Raw genomic sequence first — 20681 nt, 5'->3', positions numbered from 1 at the left:
GAAAGGCCGGGCTGACGAGAAACAAGGTTTATTTGTCACACCTTTATATATAAATGGGGCACAGGCTGAGCTCACAGCCTTCAGGCAAAATATGTACTGTTTCTCAGCATCAGCGGAGTCGACACGCACACTCAAACACACACACACACGCTCAAGCAGTCTTAACACACATCTTCACTGGCATAAGTCACTTCCAAGGAGAGAGGTTTGAAACAGAAGCAAAAACACAGCATTGGTTCCTCATTATTGAGCTATTTTCACCATCTCATAGTGGCAACAAAGCACACTGTGAGTGTGTGTGTGTGTGTGTGTGTGTGTGTGCGTGCGTGACTGTGACTATGAGCAATGGCATGCACCAATCCTCTCACAATGTCAAAGGCTCTCCATTCACAGTTAGCCACTGGCAATAAGTGCATTTTCAGCTCAGCCAGCACATGTAAAAATGCTGGAAGAGAACAGTTTGACTTGCCATATGTAAAAACAAGTTAACATGAAGGGACTGGTGAGGATCAGAGAGCAAACAAACAGGAGATAAAGCTGGCTTTGAGTAAGGAGGGAAGTCACTGTGGCCTTTGTCAAACAAATGGGACTTTTATGGACGGATACCTGGAGATATCAAAGGGAATTTCATGAAATACATACACTCACACACTCAAACACACACACACACACACACACACACACACACACACACACACACACACACACACACACATCATAAAAAACAATATCCATGTTCAAATCTTAACATTACCAAGAACCTAAATTCCTTTGCAAAACATCTCATAGCACATAATATGTTCATACCCTGACAGAATATCCAAAAAGTCTAGCAATGCATTTATAAATTAGAGACACTGAGTAGTAATTTAAATTACACATTAATGATATAGTATATGTTATGACTGTTAAACCACGGCTGGATGAAGTGGGAGGGGGTTTCAAAGTGGGCGAACGGATAGTTTCAAAGAAAAAAAAACCTCTGACAAAACAACCCTCCAGACAAACTATACAAAGCACCAAAGATGAAATGTACTGTATAGCCAGAGTTGCCACTAAAACATGATATCCATTGTTCAAAAGCTGGAAGGTGTCACTGTCGTTCAGAGGAGAAACAGCAGGTGGCGTCGGAGCGCAGCTCAGCTCCAGTGGACCTCACTGGTCCTTCTCATGCATCTGCTGCTGCATCTTATTCAGCATCTCCTGCATCCTCTTCAGCTGCAGGCACAGAGGAAGGTTAGGAGGGTTAAACTCATCAGTCCTGACTGGTTCAGACATAGACATACACATAATAATAATAAACAGCCAGGTTATGAGGTGTGTGTACTACAAGGGTCTTATACTATATGCACTTTTTATTTTACAACATGCACCTGCAACCTTGCTGCTCTTGTGTCAGGTGGGTGGGTGATCTAAGTGAGGAGCTGTACACTGCTGTGACTGTGCTGCAGATACAGCAGTGTCTTTGTTCAGCTGCAAAAGGTTCCCTCCCCCAAACACAGCATCACAGTGCAGTGAACTGTAAAGGTGCCAGTGGGCAGGTTTTTAGACAGTCAGACCTGCCACTTCCTCTGAGTTTACCCCTGACTCCACTCATTTAAACACACACACATGAGAGTTTGAGCGACATAAAGAAGGGGTGAATGAATGAATTCTGTGTAAAGGCAAGATTGTTTTCACAGATAGAACCAGCAGACATTTGTGAAGACTTAAGTAACCTTACTAAACATTCCTTCATTCAGTAATATTATATTATTATTATTATTGTTATTATTGTTATTATTATTATTATTATTATAATTATTATTATTATTATTATTATTATTATTATTATCACCTCCTCGTCTTTCATTTTGATTAGCTTCTCAGTTTCCACATCTGGAGTGGACAGCGGCAGGATGGGAATTGGACTCTCAATCCGGTTGTCCTGAGCCAGTTTACTGAGAGAAGAAGAAGAGGAGGGGTGGGGGTGAAACAGACAACTTTGTACTGGAATCTGTAAGCATCAAATCTCAAATGTTTACAAAACCTGACGTCAGCATGTTGAGGTGTGATCACACGTACCTGGTCATCTCCTGTATGCACTGTGCTCTGTAGTTTTCATAGTGGACGTCGCAGGTCACGTCTTTCAGGTCGTGCATGTGTGAGCGAATCAGCATGTTCCTCAGTTTCACAAAGTCACAGTGGGACTGGTTCTCCACTGAGCAGGAGGAGGAACAGGATCAGTTCATATCATGACAATCAATGTCTGTGATTTCACACACACACATGAACATGAACATACCTTCAACAATGCCCCAGGGGTACAGTCTCCCTCTGACCCTCTGCCCTCTGGCCTCCACAACTGTGTTACTGCCGATCACAGCAAACGGGGTGCACTCCTGCACACACAGGCATGAGGGAGGGCTGTTATTGTTATTGGAACACTTATCTACTCAGAAAAGAGCTGAGGAAGCACGCTGCGCTGCGCCCTGATACACACTCACACAAGGACAATGCAGGTAAACACTGTTTGTCTGCAGTTTATTCTGACTGTGCTGATTTTCCCAGCTGATCAGTGGATTCATGCTACAAGCCCTCATCATTTATCATCTGAGATGTTGCTATGCTTCTATTCAGCCTTCACACCCACTGGCCCGTCCAAAGCCTGGTGGGCCCAGCATTAAAGGGATAGTTCAACATTTTGGCAAATTGGCCCATTGCCATAATCCCTATAGTTTTAGGAGCTTAGGTTCATTACCTTTATTTGTTGGTGCAAGCTATTTTTAGAACGGCGGAGCAGAGCCGCGAGCTGCTCAGAGCTACGCTACGGAGGCTAATGGGATTTCTTAGTTTCCCTCATCAAACAGAGTTGTTTTAGAGGTAAATTCATTCAAAACCGCTGATGCGATTCCCGTCGCTTTTTTTGGGCAAGCAAGCAGTCTCTGCATTTGCCTGGAAAACAACTGTCCCTTTAATTAAAAGCAACCTGACCCACAGGTTGAGGGGTGTTGAGGGGTTAAGAGTGCAAATGTGTTAATGGGTCAGTTCATCCAAATTATACAGGGACACATTCTCTCCTTTGCCCAAATGGCAAATACCTGCATAGATGTTCCTAGGTTTATGTGACCAGGGTTTGAGATTTCGTCATCTAAATCAATACAGTTTATTTTTGAAAAACTCTTTGATTTTTGCTCAGCATAATGCATTGAATGGCTCAATAGGGTTCATTATGTCTATGACTGCAATAATGATGTTTGGCTTTCTTATATAAAAAAAATGGGAAGAATCGCCGCACACACAGCTCCAAGTGCAGAGAAAGACATTTTTATTTTAACAAAAGAAAGTAGAGAAGAAAATAGAGCTGAGTGTGCAGCATTTTTTCCTGCTCCATCACTGGCCCTACTCTCTTCTTCCTGCTGGCTTTCTTATATCACATCAGCTAACACACATTACACCAACATCTAGGGACACTTCTGAAGAAGGCAGAAGAACACGGCCCAAACATGTCAAGGTATGAAAAGAGTCACATGTCTGCCTGGTCAGCTCTGTCGCAACGATGAAGCACTGTCAACAGTGTCAGCAATTTTCTGTTTTATTTACAAAACAGATAATCCAACGGTCGTACCTACAGTACTTCAAGCAGCGTTTTTACCAAGGTTCCATCTTTATGTTCCGCGCAAAACTGTCTTCCATCACACAGCAGGAGTTTTCATTGTTCACTGTTGTGCAATTAACACAGACTTTCTGTCCTGGCTTCAACTGAGGTCATCCAGCAGCACACATGTTAACACACCAGAGGTACAACAAAGGTGATTTGCAACATACTGAGGCCTTTCTTCTGGATAATCCTCAGAGCTCACTGTGAACAGTTTTCACAACAGCTGCTTTCTACCAAAGGTTAAATCCCAGTGAAAGTGGCTCACAGTGAAGCCTGTGGATTATCCACTGTAATGGGAACATTGTTTCTGCAAAGACACGTTTCTGATACTCTGTTTGTATTAGGTGGAGGTGAAATATTTAGAGGCAGATACCTGTATCTCTTTGCACAAAAAAATCACAGGATATAAAGATGATTCAAAAATACTTCCTGAATCAGGAAATGATCTTAAAGGGATAGTTCAATATTTTGGCAAATTGGCCTATTGCCATAATCGCTATAGTCATAGCAGTAGGTTCGTTACCTTTATTTGTCGGTGTAAGCTATTTTTAGAACGGCGAGCTGCTCAGAGCTACGCTACGGAGGATAATGGAATTTCTTGGTTTCCCTCATCAAACTCATCAAATACACAATCCAACAACTCCAAAACGCTCTGGTTGAGTTGTTTTCGAGGTAAATTCATGCAAAACCGCTGATGCACGTTGCCTTCAGGGACAGTTTTTCAGCAAGCAGACTCTGTATTTACCTCGAAAACAGCTCAGTTCCGTAACGTTCTGTTATTATCTCATAGCGTGGTGAATGTGCAGGTCACAACTTGTCCACCAGAGCGTTTTGGAGTTGTTGGATTGTGTATTTGATGAGTTTGATGAGGGAAACCAGGAAATCCCATTAGCCTCCGTAGCGTAGCTCTGAGCAGCCTGCCGCTCCGCGCCGCCGTTCTAAAAATAGCTTGCACCGACAAATAAAGGTAACGTACCTACTGCTATGACTATAGGGATTATGGCAATGGGCCAATTTGCCAAAATGTTGAACTTTCCCTTTAGCAGATACCGGAGTGTTCAAACTCACCTTCAGCTCTTTGTCCAGTTGTTTGAACTCTTCATCCTCATCTGAGTCACATTCTGGGAACTGGTACACTTTGATCCCAAACTTGTCTATTTCATCTCGTATCTAGACGTGAACACACAGAGAAAGTCACACACACAAAGACAAACCACAGTGATCAGACTGCACACAGTCGACACCTCGGGTTCACACTGCCGAGCCCCAGCTCTGAAACTCACTCGGTCTTTGAGCTTCTTTATCTCGTTGGGCGTGAGGCAGTCAGCTTTTGCAATGAGCGGAATTATGTTCACTTTTTCGTGCAGAGCCTTCATGAACTCGACATCCACCGGACGGAGCCTGCAGACAAAAAAACAGAGTGAGCAGGAGAGTGAAGTTATGTAAGATGTACAAATAAAAGCATTTTGAATTGTTGACTTGACTTGTGTGTGTGTAAGAGAGAGAGAGAGTGTGTGTGTGTGTTATTACCCGTGCCCAAAAGGAGGGATGAAGTAGAGGCAGCAGTGCACTCTGTTGTCCTGGATGTTCTTTCTGTTCAGCCCGCTCTCATCCCTGAAGTATTGCTCAAACTGCTGATCTATGTAGTCCGTGATCGGCTTCCAGCTACAACACACACATGCAAGAACACACACACGGACTATATTACAGTAGCAGCTCCTCCAGGCAATGGGAATTCATGCGAGCAGCCTGAACCAGGCCCAACACAACAGCAGCAGGTCCTCCAGCTCACCACTCGTTGTTGTTGACGGCGTCTCCGAAGCCCGGAGTGTCCACGATGGTCAGTTTGAGCTTGACTCCTTTCTCCTCGATGTCTACAGTGTGTTTGATTATCTCCACTGTCTGGTTGATGCGCTCTGAAGAGAAGGAGGGGCAACATCAGTGACAGGTAGAAAATGAGGTGAAGCAGCAGGTTAGGCATGATACTGAACCAGACAGAGAATGGTGCAAACTGAGCCCTGATGCCTTCACTGTCTTTAAAGGGATAGTTCAACATTTTAGCAAATTGGCCCTCTGCCATAATCCCTATAGTCATAGCAGTAGGTTCGTTACCATTAATTTTCGGTGCAAGCTATTTTTAGAACGGCGGAGCAGAGCCGTGAGCTGCTCAGAGCTATGCTACGGAGGCTTCATGGTTTCCTCATCAAACTCATCAAATACACAGTCCAACAACTCCAAAACGCTCTGGTGGACAAGTTGTGACCTGCACATTCACCACACTATGAGATAATAACGGAACGTTACGAGACAGAGTTGTTTTCGAGGCAAATGCAGAGACTGCTTGCTGAAAAACTGCCCCTGACGGGAACGTGCATCAGCGGTTTTGTATGAATTTACCTCTAAAACAACTCTGTCTGGTAACGTTCTGTTATTATCTCATAGTGTGGTGAATGTGCAGGTCACAACTTGTCCACCAGAGCGTTTCGGAGTTGTTGGATTGTGTATTTGATGAGTTTGATGAGGGAAACCAAGAAATCCCATTAGCCTCCGTAGCTGTAGCTCTGAGCAGCTCACGGCTCTGCTCCGCCGTTCTAAAAACAGCTTGCACTGACAATTAAAGGTAACGAACCTACTCCTAAGAATATAGGGATTATGGCAAAGGGCCAATTTGCCAAAATGTTGAACTATCCCTTTAACATGGTAAGTAAACAGTCTGTTAATTAAACAGTGGTACTGGAAGTTGAAGTGAATAGATCAATGTCATTGATCAGCCCTATTATCAGATATCTGATCTTAACATTGGATCGGTGCATCCCTAATTCAAACAGGACTAAATGGGACATTTGACAGAGGCTATTTTCGGTGATGGATTAATACTAATTTGTTCTTCCCTGTTCAATCTAATAATAACTTTAATAACTGTACTAGTATCAAATAAAATCTAATAAAAATATGACATTGAATTGCACCAAGATAAACACAGTGTGGTAAAAAATAGCAGAATAAATGTTTGACTGAATGGCAGAGTAACTCTAAAACACATGCAGTTATTTTGCATGAAAACAGACGTAGGTCCCTATACAGTCACAGGCTCACACATCAGTTAGATCTTAACATCTGACATTAATGTGAGATTAGTGAGGAGAATGAGTGAGAAGTGAGCAGAGAACTGATTTACTAGTCTGTCTTGTATATCTGGTTTTACTTTTCTTTGTAACTATGATCAAGAAAGTGCTTTATGCATTTATGAAGTAGTCTATTGTTATTATTACACACTATTTTTGACATACACTAAATCATATTCATAATGAACAAACATGTAACCCAAATGTGTTTTTAACAGTTTATGGTCAACAATGGATCTCTGGAATCGCTCAGTACCAATTCAGGAAATATCTAACATCAGCAGACTTGTGGACCACAGGATCTTCATCTTAATTCAGACACTTAACCAGATTTCCTCAGTGCAGCTACACAGCTAATTGACTGTCCAGTCTGTGTTCCATTAATACCAGATCTCACAGTGCTTGTGACAGAGCAGTGCATTCACTGTGACAGATACAGAGAGATAATAAAGAGCAAGAGGACTCACCCTCAGCGTTCAGTAGCTTTCTGTCTTTGTACAGGTCTGTGAGGAACAGGCTGTTGACCAAGGTGGACTTTCCCATACCAGACTCTCCTGTAACACAGACAGGCCAAGACTCTGAGACCTAACAGCAATGAATGCATCATTTTGTGTTGAAGCTGTTCTAGAGAGGTCGATTCAGCCTCGTGGTGATTTTAGAGGCTGCAGCTTCTGATGCTGTTGGATCAAAATGATTCTAATGAGTTATTTATTATCCACATCAGTGGAAATGAACATAAAGACCACAATCTAAAACCACAGTCAGTTCTAACCTGCCACCATTAGTGTGAAGTCGAAGCCTTTCTTCACAGACTTCCTGTGGACCTGGTTGGGCAGGGTGGCAAAACCCACATATTGTTTCTCCTGGGGCAGAAAAAGACACAAGGAAGACAGAGTAGGAGGTGTTCAGTGTGGATTAATACTGTGAGACAAGAAATAACTCATAGCTATTGCTTAAATTTCTGATTGTAGGAATTTCACTTGTAACTTCATGTAGCACATGCTCACATTTCAAAAAACAAGGGATGATTTGACATGTTCTTTGATTTTAACAATTAATTTCAATCCAACAAGAAAGGTTACTGATTAATTTGACTAATTGGATAACTGGTTTGTTTCCGTTCTTCCATAAAGCATCAAAAACAAGCAGCCCAAAAACAGACGCCGAATAATGAAATAACTGTGAGAGGAGCTCTGAAGACGAAACGGATCTGGCAGCATCTGATGTTGTAAAATTACCACAACAGACGGACTGGGTCTATAATACAGAAAATCTACAACTGCATGGAAAAACACGTGCACAGCAGCATTCCTCTGTGTGCGGCTGAGAATAACCAGCGTCTCAGATTTTCCAGTAAATCTCTCGGAGGAGCAGACGCACAAGAGAACCACAGGATACCAGGCTCTCACTGTGTCGGACAGTAGCTCTCAGTCCAGCAGGTTTCCTCTGCTGCATCTGGCACAACGTCATCTTCACCATACAGTACTACGTGCTGACATGTGTAGATATAAATACACACTGGAGGCCCGCAGAGAGACACACACACAGACACAGAAGCTGCATTCAACAGACCTGAAAAGCTCTTTTTTTAAAACTCTGCAAAGACACAAGTTAAACACACAGTCAGCGTCCTCATACACTGTCATAACTTGTCACAGGCATTTCCGACAGCCCCCTAGGGTGAGGATTGCATTTATAAAAAACACACACACGCATGCACACACACACAAACCACAGGTGGTGCAATCAGTGCATGACAGACATACTTGCCAAACAGCCAGAGGAGTGAGAATGAAGAAAGCTGCATATAAATCAATGAGTAATCTTTAAAAAAAAAAAAAAAAAAAAAAAAACCACTTGGAGCAAAGAGAGATCATCTGAGCAGTAAATCTCTCACTGTGGAGAAACATCTCATGAGCAAACTGGGCTCAGACGCCTCCACACAAAGGCAGACAGCACCAAAAAGTGAGTGGCAGTGGGTTGTACAGGTGTGAGGGCTTGTTCTTCATGCACTTATCTAATCCTTAACTCTGATTGTAACTTTTCCACTGTAAATGGTATTTTAATGAGTGAATACTGTCCCACTCAGTCACACATTCCCTCCCCATACATCCAGCTTTGTTACCTTCTGTCTAGCCGTTCTCACTCGTGGGCACAGAAGCCGTTCCACCAGTTTTTCTTGCAGCATGATGGCATCCATCCTAAACCGCCCAACACTGACGGACCGAAATAGCCACAGGCCTCCGAAAGTGAAAAAAACAACCCAGCAGAAAACTGGATCCAGCAATTTTGAATCCTGGAGAAAACCCTGATAAACTTGAGACGTCTTTCCCCAGTTTGTCTCTGACACTCCTTCTTCCCTGTTTCTGCTCTTTAAATATGCGCCCTTTGTTCCTCCTCCTTTCTTTCGCCTGATTCCTTTTCCTTTCCTTTTTTCCTTCCTCTCTGTCTTTCCTTATTTCTTTCTTTCCGCTGCCCTGTGGCGGTCCAACTCTCCCTGTTCAGACAGGTACGGAGGAATTCGCAGTGAGCGGGAGGGAAACAGAGAGAGAGAGTAAGAGAGAGGTGGTAATTTGAGGGAGGAAACAAGGCAGGGATGGAAGAAGTGAAAGTCTAAAAGAAACTCATTCATTCAGTCTGTATTCCCTCCCCCAGCTCAGACGGCTGAAAAATAAATCTCTGTGCTGAGAGGAACGACCACTAGGGACGGACAGAATGTAGATGCTGTTGACCTCTGTGAGAAAAGATATGAAACAATGGAGAACTGGTCTGAACTTGACTCTGATAACGGCTGCAGACCAAACAACAGATGAAGAAATAACACAACAAGCGCCGGCCTGTGCAGTGACATCATCGGGTTATTGAGTAAATCAACTTGTCGGTCCAAGTTCAGAGAGCGTTCTGCCTCTGAGTGTGCGTGTGAACGGAGCTGGCTCAGCATCATCTCCACCTGAGGTTCATGTGACAGAGACATGACTCAACATAGTAGAAGGATCTCACTGGCTGATGGTTGAACCTGGTTGGACTGTTAATACTGATGCATCAAGTCATTTCTGCTTCTGCTGTTTGATCAAAACACTTTGTACAAAGAGTCTAACTGGTGATGATGAAAATAAAGTGTACTTCTGTTTTTTTTTTAAGTATTGTATGTTATCTTTGCTTATAAATTTGTTATAAAAAAGTTGCCTAAAATAGAGACGCTACTAAACTAGAAGTGCATTTAAACTGTCCATGTGAAGTTCTGCTACAATGTGTGATTCATCTCTAAATGCATCTAGATGGAAAAAATGTTAAATAAATGTTATTACATTATTACATTACATATTATCACAAATATTCTTGTGACAATATTATAACATCCTCTCTACTTGTCCTACCTGTAAACTTTGTTTGCAGCTTTTAATATTAACCACAAGAAAAGTGAAGAGATAGAAACAAGAAAGAAAGAAAGAAAGAAATAAAGATCAACTGTCAAATATATAAATATTAAAAGTAATCTAGTAAAAAAACAACAACATATATTTACTATACTGACCTTCCCAAAATGTCTAACTGGTCCTTTAATACTGATGTCTGGTCCTCACATGTCACATATTTTAAGATAGGTCTCTAAACCAATCAGCTGTTAAAGTAAATTATTACAGCAGATATCTGTGTCATTCTACAGTGAAGAGGTTTAAAACGTTCATGAAGCTGCAGTCTACACAGTAATGAAGAGGATGCAGAGGAAATCAGTCACCATGTCGTCTCCTCTGGTTACTCCAACAATGTGTGTGTGTGTGTGTGTGTGTGTGTGTGCATAGAGGTGAACGAGGTATATTTCATGGTTTAGGTTGGACTCAATTGCTTCCAGATGTGACGGTGGTGTGTGTGGGGGGGTGTGGCCGTCTCACACGTGATGTGGGCAGCGGAGCTTCAATTCACTTTGAAATAAAAGAAGCTGAAAATGTTTTTTTTCTTTCCTCTTTTCTCTCCCTAAGTAGACACACCCCGTGGTGATGCCACGTACAGGATGTCATAGTCCCACTCCTCACCACAGGAGGGAGACAGAGCGCTCAGCTCAGAGAGAAACTCCATGCTCTGGGATTTCTGATCAGCCCTGGTTTCCTCAGCCACAGTGGTGCTGATGCTGGAAGAGAAGTTCACTGCAGAGACATGAAAGAGTGTGTGTGTGTGTGTGTGTGTGTGTGTGTGTGTGTGTGTGTGTGTGTGTGTGTGTGTGTGTGTGTGTGTGTGTTTGTGGAGGGGGTAGGAGTTGATCTGAATGGGAGAGAGGAACAGATGTCTTGACGGGGTATACCAATAGCCCCCGGCTAAACCCCCCACTCTCAGTCCTTGTCAGTGGCCAGCTGTCTCATTCTCTCAAACACACCCTTCCTTTTTACTTTTTCTACTTTTACTTCAGACCTCCTCCCTCCCTCTCACCATCTCTCCACACAGATATGTGTTCAACTCACAAAATATCAAAACAAGTGCATCTGAATATAGTAGACTATGATGGAGGCCAGCAGTCTTCTCCATGACAGTGGAGCGATCATTTAAAGGCTCAGAAATTTCTGGGGTTTGGAGTTCATCAGCTGATTAGAGTGTGGCACCATTAGGTTACTATTCTCATTTTAACAGATACTGAAATTTTGGTTTTCATTAAAAGAAATAAAGACATGAAATATATCAGTCTGTGTGTAATGAATCTATATAATATATATTATATAAGTTTGAACTACTGAAATAAATACACTTTTCCATGGTGTTCTCATTTATTGATATGCGCCTGTATGCACAGAGGATTTCTTTGGTCTGATCTGGATAAAGAGTTCAGAACTTGCAGGAGGATGTCACAGTTCAACACATGTGAGTGTGTATGATTTGAAAATCATGTAAATTTAGAAGCTACACAGACCAATCACTGCTGCAGTGAAGTGACTACACAGCTCTCTGGCTCTTTCCAGCTGGTCAAACAGAGAGAGAGGGAAGGAAAGAGGGGGGGTAGGATGTAGAGCAGCAGGTGCAGAGACACATTAAGGATGAACCATGAGTCAGGACTAATGCTGAGAATCAAGGCAGCCACATAAAAAGCATCACACTCACTTTTACATGGTCATTTAACTGAACTCTTCTGCAGTCGGCCCTGTATCAAATCCCAACTTGGGCTCTCTCTGCCTCCCCATTTCCTGTCTCTCTCCACTTACCTATCAATTAAAGGCAAAAATGCCCAAAAAAAAAAAACAGAATCTTAAGATCAACTAAACCATTAATGGAGTGATCATTTCAGCATTTGTATCTATACTTCAGGAGAGTTTTCTAAGTGGCTAAAGCTAACAGACTTTAAAGAGATGTGGAACGTGTGCAGGATGTGCATGTGGACACACAGTTGTCTCTGTCAGTAGAAGAAACCACTTTGTCAGAATATTATTTCAGAGTCTAAATGACTGTGTGTGTGTGTGTGTGTGTGTGTGTGTGTGTGTGTGTGTGTGTGTGTTGGTCAGTCAGTGTGTTGGTCAGTGGTGCAGAGGCTGAAGTCCAGAGATCAGCCAATCACTCAGCAGGCAGCGCTCACAGCTTCCACATCCCCGCTCACACAGAGCTGTAGCCTTAAAGGAAGCAACTCTCAAAAGCCCACAGCAGTCTGCTCCAGTGCCAGATACACACACACACAGACACACACACAGGACATGATCCACATGAGGATGGTCCAGCAGCGTACCCATCACTCCCCACTTCCAAGGAATTTCTAAGTGATAAGACATCAGAGCATAAACATGCAGCGAGGCTGAGTGAGACTTAACTCATCATCAGACTTCACACATGGTGAGTATCAGTGGTGATGTGTCCTAGTTGGTGCAGATGAGCTGCTGTGTATCTTTCTCTGTAGAGTTTAGTAGCACTAACTCACACAGCGAAATCCAGCTGAAATCACATGACACTGTCCAAACTAGTGGTCAAACTGTTTCAGACCAAAGTCCTGCAGCAATAAAAGTCTTAAATGAAGTCAAGTCAGCATGCTTTTTCAACTCTTCCTCTTACTGAGGACGAATGTGTCACTTCTTCGTTCAAAAGCTACTATCCTCCTGAGTAAAAGATTTCTTCTTTAATTCTCAGGCATTCTTGTGCTTCTGAGGGAAAACTGCTATAAACATGCTAACAAACTTTCACTGACAATTCTAGCACGTGACGTCTCTCTATAAGTAAGCTATAGCTGCAAAAGCAAAAATGTTATGATGGAAATGTAATTCCATCCAGATTCTATTTTCACATTGACTTTTGTGTTTGGGTTATTGATTTGAATACAGAGAAGTGCTGAGTTTCAAACATTTCTTGGTGTATTTGCTGATTTTTTTTTGTGTAAAGGATGTGAATGTAGAAAATCTGCATTTGTGTGTTTTGATCCAAATATTAACAAACAAATCACTGAAACCATCTATAACGACAGGATAGAGTGAGTCGTTACCCCTAAGAATAGGGAAAAGAGTCACAGCACTGGAAGGACTTGGTTGAAGTTAGCAAAAGGCCCTGCTTCACCCTTAGAACAGATACAGCATATTCCTTTACCACAATCTTTCCCTGACCTGCTTTGTTGCTTAAATTGAAACACAGGGAGTCAGTCTCTGCTCATATAGATGTTTGCTTTAGAGTGCCAGAGAACTAACAGCATGGGATAATGGGAGAAAATGAGTGCAATCACTCCTGAGGTGAGTATTAAAGTCTGAACCTGGAGCAGTTACTCTCCACCTGGCCTCATATGCTGTGTCCCACACTCAGGACCATGCAGCAGTTCAGAGCAGTGACCTTTATTGATGTCTTCTCTGCATCTCCCACCATCCAGCTGACTCTTTCACAACATTAACCCTGAATGCTGCCTCTAAATCGTTGCTTGCCAACCAGCGAGCGGGGAGGGAGAGGGTTAGGGGGACAGAAGGATAGAAGGAGGGGGTGTGTGATGGGCCTCACCCTCTCCCCTCTTCTGTTTTCTCCTCCTTGGAGATGCAAAGCTCTGCATGCACTTGGCTCTTAAAGATGCTAATCTGACAGCATGTAATTGCTCAGCCAACAATAAAATTGCTTCACTGAAGGACACTTGGCTGTTGGAGGCCGGTTTCAGCATCCGCCTATTCAGCAACAATGGACACTTGTGAGAGCGTGGCTATAACCTTGAATGGTTTCCATGGACAATTAGCAGAAGGATCCAGTCAGCGACATGGTGTCAGGACAGGAGGTTGGAGAACGTGTTCAGAAGGTTGGGAGTTAAAGGAAAAGACTGTAAGCTCTGTACATCTTACTCCACTGTGCCACAGAGCTGCACCACATCACAGGGAGGATGTAATGGACAAAAGTTTATTTCACATGCACTATCCTGCTGTTATAAACTGACCCAACGTGTATTAGTCCACTTAAAACAGTCTCCATTGAATGCACTGTTAGAGAGACAGGTAGTACGATATACAGGTATCAGCTGTTTAAAGGAATGATTTAGCTTTTTTTATTTTATTTTAAAGGGCCTGTTCAGTAGGACTGAGCAGGTTTCAGGCTGAGTGACTGTAACCAGCTGTAAAGTATTTAAATTGTAAAGAACAACTTTCTGGTCAACATGAATAAGAAGTCCTGAAAATTAATTTTAGATAAGTTCTATAAAACTAGGCTGATTCAATCTGCTGAATTGCTGTTGAAAGCCCCAGAACAGGCCAGTAAGTAACCATTGGGTTGTTGTTGGGTTCTCCTAGCTTCCTGGGCCAAGTCCAAACTTCACCCTGTAGGACTTCTCATATGATCTTGTGAGAGATCATCTTGGTGTGTGAGAACAGAGGTATAAATCTGACTTTTTTTTTGGTGCAGTTTGCACTAAAGAACGATATGAAATCATTGTAATTCTCTTCATTTGTTTCATTGGATTACAGCTCAGAGTCTTGATCCTGATTGCCACAGAGCTCATAATCCTAAACAAATTAAGGTTAGCCAAATATTTTCAAAGAACACTGTATCTGGGTCAGCCTCCAGCCAGTCTACTCCAACTTTTTAAAACAGAGAGTGAAAGTCAGGATAGAGATAAAAGGAATTCAGTTGCTTCAGGTACTGTACAACTACTCTCTCTCTCTCTCTCTCTCTCTTTACCACTGGCATTTCATGCATGTTTGTATGACTAAATGAGAATGTGTACATGTGAAGATACTGCGTGAAAAGAAACTCCTCCAACACCTGAACAAGAACAAAGGTTCCATCTGTCGCAGAGGAATAACACACCACAGGAACTTGTAGAGGCAGAAACACACTCACATGTACACACTCAAACATAACACAGGGGCCTTATCCTGTATTTCTTTAAGGGTCCAAAGCATTTGTAGATTATGCACCATTGTGGCTATGTGTTGTATGTTATGTCTGTATTTTGCTCTGCAGGACTGTTCAGTGTTTAACAATGTCCGTTGTCTATTGTACATTCTTTGATCTCATTTCATTGTTTGCATGTATTATGTACCTCCTTCCTCCTATATTCTTATATTATATTTTATTTTAGGGTGACACTGTAACATCTGTCCAGGGACTACAATTGAAAAATAGCCTTTTTGGCAAACTCTGGTGCATTTACAGACATGTTTATTGATGTACACTGTCCCTGCTAAATAAACGAATCATAATAAATCAAATGTTTAATGTCCAATATCACACCTAATAAAAATAATGTTCATAAGAAGTGAGCCTGCTTCCGTCTGCAGCCTTACAGTGATGAGAGTATGGATTTCGCAAAAAGTTTAATTATTCCATGTAGTGTCAAACTTTACACTGATAAAATAAATGGTGAAGAAAGAAGAGGAGATTCTCCACTCCACTCTCTCCTTCACTTTACTTTTCTGCTGTAGAGCAGGAGCCACAGGGGGTTCAAATCCCCCGTTTCAATCCCCACCCAACCCCCCAGAGACGCGTCTGTTCCTGCTCTGCAGCTGGTCCTCACTGGGAGCCACTGACGCTCCCATCTGTGGCAGCGAGAGAGTGTTTAAAGACCGAGAGGGAGAGTAAGGGCAGGGCGGGGTGTATCTGAAGTCACACACGTGCACAGGCGAAAAGTTATCAGTTTGCTGCTGCGTGGAGAAACTTGTGTAATGTGTCGATGACCTGTTTCATTTTGACAATCATGGCGTCTCAGACAGAGATGATGACAGGTGTTATATTTCCATAAAGTGACATCTCAAATGGCTCCACGTTCTAACATTGCATACCTTTAGAATTATACAGTCAGTTGTAACTGGCAGTGTTTTAGATTTTAGGATAGTAAAAAAAAAAAAAGAAAAAAACTCTGGCAACTGAGTTATGAAGAATCAGGTTACTACTCCATCTGTAGTCATCACTGAGAAAAAAACAACACTGCTGACATGCTGCATCTCAACATGGTGCAGCGGCTGCTCTGGAGCAGACATGAAGGGGCTGCAGAGAATCATCAGCCGCCCTCTCCCCTCCCTGGATGACATCTACAACTCTGGCTGTCTAAACATTGCAGAGGAGTTCACACCCGTACCGTCATCTGTTTGACCTGCTGCCCTCTGAGAGGCGCTACAGGTGCATCACACCTGGTGCACAAACACACTCAAAAACTGTTTTCCCACAGAGTGACAGTCATGCTGAATGCAAACATGCACTAACCCCCCAACAATATGACTTTATTATTATACTTTTGTGAATCTGGGTAACTGTGCAATATACGATGCATGTCCTTTATGTAGTTTTGCACAAGTAGGCATGTTGTGAATGTGATGTGAAGTGATCGTCTTGTACTTAAAGATTGAGCTTTTAATCTCCTTATACTTGGTATTAAGACAATAACATTTCTGCATCTGATTCTAAAAGATTATTTATTAAGAATAATGAGACATTGATGATTATTGTACCACTTCTAAATGCTTGATATAAAGTGCCTAAGAGTAGTGTCCTTATCCCTGCTATAAGATTTTCAACAAGGCCAGTATCAGAAACTTGTAGAGTTTGTAGACATTTTCTTCATAGAAGCTTTGAACAGCAGAGGCTAATCAATTTTTAAAGGCAGATAAAATTATCACATTCCTCCTTAGGAACAAAATGTGAATTTATAAACTACACACACATAGCTTGTGTTGGTTCTCCTGTCCTGTTCCTGCTATTTGTGGCTACAGTTACAATATGTTCTAGTCTGCTGAGGCTTCAGAGAGGAGACTTTTCTCTGAAGGAGATTCAGATTCCTGCACTTTAGATCTCTTTCCATCTGCTGAACTCTCTTCAGATTTGATGGCCACATGGATGAGAAGAGCTCAATGAAAAAAGAAAGTCTAAGTCTAAAGCTGATGCGTCCACGTGATGAATCTGATTTGCTGACTGAATGTTTCTACACTGCTGACCCTGTTATCCTCGAGGTGCCTCCATCCTTCACCTGATCCCTCAGTGTGTCACTGTATCACAGTGATGTCATCCAGCCAAACACTCACAAAACTGTGGCTGTGAGTGAATATCCACCCACGGACAGAATAATCACCACCACGCTGCATTGTGGGTAGGTCAGATGGTGTCGTCCACACTTTCATATCAGAGAATTCATCAGAATGGATTTTTAAAAATAGACTGTTGCCTGGCAACGCAACATGGCTGTAAAGGAAGTGATGGGAGTGTTTGAGGCAACAAGAGGGAGAGAGACGTGGAGAGAGGAAGAGCAGAGAAGAGGGACTGTTGGAATAATATTGATTTGTCATTGGTTATCAGTTCTAATAGTCTCAGCAGTTATAACTTATGACGATTATGTCAGTCTTGTCCTTCTCTTTCTCTCCTCCTCCTCCTCCTCAGCCTGGATGGTCCAGAATGTGAGATATTTTTTCTCAATGTGCCCAACAGGGTCAGATGCAGTAGAGTATGTGGGAGTGAGGAACGGATGGCAGCCCATAACAGAACTAAGTGTGGAAGCTGGATAGTATTCTAAATACTAAACATGAGTGAACCACTATCACTTCTGTATCCTTCTGACACATGCTGCTCATCAGACCTGTTACAGTGAGGCTCTCTGTGCAGCTCTAAATATGGGACTGTACGGTGATGTTTTATGAACGTGCATGGTAGTCACTTTACTTATAGCTAAAGTAATCACGTCTATTACATCAATGCTGCAGCAGCGACTCCTCCTTCATGACAGTGAGAATATTCAGTTCAGACAGTCGTTTCAGGGGCTGTAGTTTGGTGTTTCTAGAAATAGACTGAATAACACTAACTACCTACACCATTCAAAATGACCATGAAGCTGAACCAACACCTCTTTAACCCAGTTTTAACAGAAGGAGAATCTGGCCATTATAGCATTCATGAAGGTGGGATTTCTTCAGAGCTGTTTCTTTTCAACAGGATTTTAGTCAGGTGTACCAAATAAACTAACAAGTGTGGAATAAATGCTTATGCGGTGTAGGCCTATACAGCAGTGGTGCTTAGCTTGAGTATAACTTTGAGCTATATACTTCACCCCACTACATTTCATTTAAATGTTTACGTATTACTTCTTTAGATGAATTATTCCAAATGCAGTACATGTTACTCAAGACATTAATGTAAGAGTTTACTGATCCCTGAGGAGAAATTCACCAGCTATTCGGCATCATCAATACAATTAGCTCCACCTTTGTCAGCAGCAACATTACAGTGGTATGCACTGTTCATTGAGCTATAATAGCATTATAATTAAATAGCCTACAATATACACTATTATTCCGAATGGAGCATTCACATATGGAGCTCTCCCATAACAACTATTTAGACGATGCTTATACTATGATGATATCTGTAGTTTGAACAAATATATATAGGCCTACAGTATATGATACCGTGAGCGTTAAAACGCTGTTAGCTGGACTGAACTCTGTTGTTGTTGCTGCAGAAGAAAATATGAAGGATCCCGATGTGTCACGTGTTACTGAATCGTGGACACCGTTTAAAATGTGACTGGATCAGTCAGTCGACAGCTCAGCACATGCTGTCACTCTGCTCCTGTCATCAGACACCATCACCGACAGGCCAGGAAGAGGAGGAGGAGGGCCCAGGCCAGGTCACCGGAGACGCGACCTCCCCTGCGGGCTCATGTGGCGGATGGCTGCCATGTGTATCTCGACGGAACAACGACCAGGGGGTGGGGGTGGGGGGTCAGTGAAGGCAGCCAAACAGTGGGGATTGTAACCGTGAGTCGTGCTGATGTAACGCCGACAATTAGGTCAATACATCGGTCGACTCAGTAAACAACAAGCGCTGATCTTTGTGTGGATGGAGGATGGAGGATGGAGGGAGGATGCTGTCCTCTGGGTACCATGTTGGCCGCTCGCCGCTCGTGACGCCGGCCTGCTCCACATACGCGTCTAAAAATGCTCCTACATCCCCCCTCCTCCCTTCCCCTCCGCCTGTCAGCGTGCTGATCAGCGCTCAGCCTCTGCCGTCAGCATCCCACCTTCATCATCTCGCACGCTCTGAAGCGTCCTGTGGCCTGAGCTGCGCGATGCTATATGCTCTGACGATGTATTATAATAAAAGCGTGCACTTAAAAAATACAGAAGAAACACAGTAAATGACATCTCTTACCTCCGTGCTGTCCTCTATTGGCCATCACAGGATGGATGAGGAGGCAGGCGCAGGTGCAGGGATGCAGAGCGACGCCCAGAGAGACACACACACACATGAAGCAGTCGTTATATACTCAATATACAGAAGGGTGAATAAATGAGGTAATCCTCCTCACCTGTTTTCACCGGGATCCGGCTTTTGTACCTGATGTTGCTCGTCATGTTGCTCGCTCTCCTCCCTGGATGGGTTTTTTTCTTTTTTTTATCCGAAGCGACGGCTCACTGAAAGCGGCCCCTCGCCTCCAAACCCCAGACAGAGAGCAGAAGGGCGGGGCTGAGCTGACAGATCAGAGCCCCTCCCCCTCCCCCTCCTCCTCCTCACACACTCAGCCAGTCACGCTGCAGAGTTTTTACAAGCGGGGGTCCCACAGGATGCCATAAGGGGGTTGAGGGAGGGAGGCAGGGAGGGAGGGGGCATTCTTACCACGCGCACTGTTGTCAAGTCAGAAACAGACTCAAATAGTTAATGAGAATCCAGCCAGCATCCATACATACAGATCACTGGACCAATCATATACATCATACACAAACAGCTGCACTCATCACTGACACTTCTCCAGTTGTTGCTATTACACAGTTTTTATTTTTCTCAGATTTTGCAATAACAGGCAACAGAATTGGCTTTTTAAAGGGATAGCTCTACATTTTAGCAAATTGGCCTATTGCCATAATCGGTAGCGGAACGTTATGAGACAGAGAACTGCACGTTTCCGTCGGGGGCAGTTTTTCGGCAAGCAGTCTCTGTATTTGCCTCGAAAACAACTTCGTCTGAATGTGCAGGTCACAACTTGTCCACGAGAGCGTTTTGGAGTTGTTGGATTGTGTATTTGATGAGTTTTATGAGGGAAACCAAGAAATCCCATTAGCCTCCGTAGCGTAGCTCTGAGCAGCTCGCGTCTCTGCTCCACCATTCTAAAAACAGCTTGCACCGACAATTAAAGGTAACGAACCTACTCCTAAAACTATAGGGATTATGCAATGGGCCAATTTGTCAACATGCTGAACTATCCCTTTAATGTCAGTGCTACTGTTGATGATATTTTGGTGCTTGATGTTGAACTATGCTGCTAGGAAAGAAACTCTTAAAGGATTCCTGGCACTATCGCTCAGTTTAAAGTTCTCAAGCTATCTTTGTTGTGACAATGTTTACTATAAAAGTACAGTTAAGTAAAGAGAATTCACATGAAGAGAAGCAGATAGACCTCACTATCCTCTTGTAAACTGAAGTTATAAAAAACAATTCAGCTCCTCATTAGCTAAAGACGATAACAAGCAACAGAAAAGTAACACAACAAATCGACAAAAAAATTT

General features: G+C 42.8%; 1 protein-coding gene across 2 annotated transcripts; it reads right to left on the bottom strand.

Moving 5' to 3' along the window:
* Positions 1-702: 702 nt before the first annotated feature.
* On the bottom strand, positions 703-19637 carry septin5a (septin 5a). Of its 2 annotated transcripts, XM_085787387.1 has the most exons (12): positions 19487-19637; positions 19330-19343; positions 7538-7628; positions 7233-7319; positions 5433-5556; positions 5171-5305; positions 4924-5041; positions 4709-4810; positions 2285-2381; positions 2065-2200; positions 1838-1940; positions 707-1218 (listed from the first exon to the last, which is right to left on the bottom strand). In XM_085787387.1, the coding sequence occupies exons 1-12, from the start codon at positions 19530-19532 to the stop codon at positions 1156-1158; spliced, it is 1116 nt and encodes a 371-aa protein (XP_085643513.1). In that variant the 5' UTR covers positions 19533-19637; the 3' UTR covers positions 707-1155. The 2 variants fall into 2 exon arrangements, with proteins under 2 accessions (XP_085643512.1, XP_085643513.1); XM_085787386.1 differs by lacking the exons at positions 19330-19343; positions 19487-19637 and adding an exon at positions 8891-9364 and having other exon boundaries at positions 703-1218.
* Positions 19638-20681: the final 1044 nt, after the last annotated feature.

This window comes from Trachurus japonicus, chromosome 9, assembly GCF_045865225.1.
Source record: "Trachurus japonicus isolate A0001 chromosome 9, Traja_1.0".
NCBI lineage: Eukaryota > Metazoa > Chordata > Actinopteri > Carangiformes > Carangidae > Trachurus > Trachurus japonicus.
Note: the sequence above shows the minus strand (reverse complement) of the source record. Positions and strands in the feature narration are given on the sequence as shown.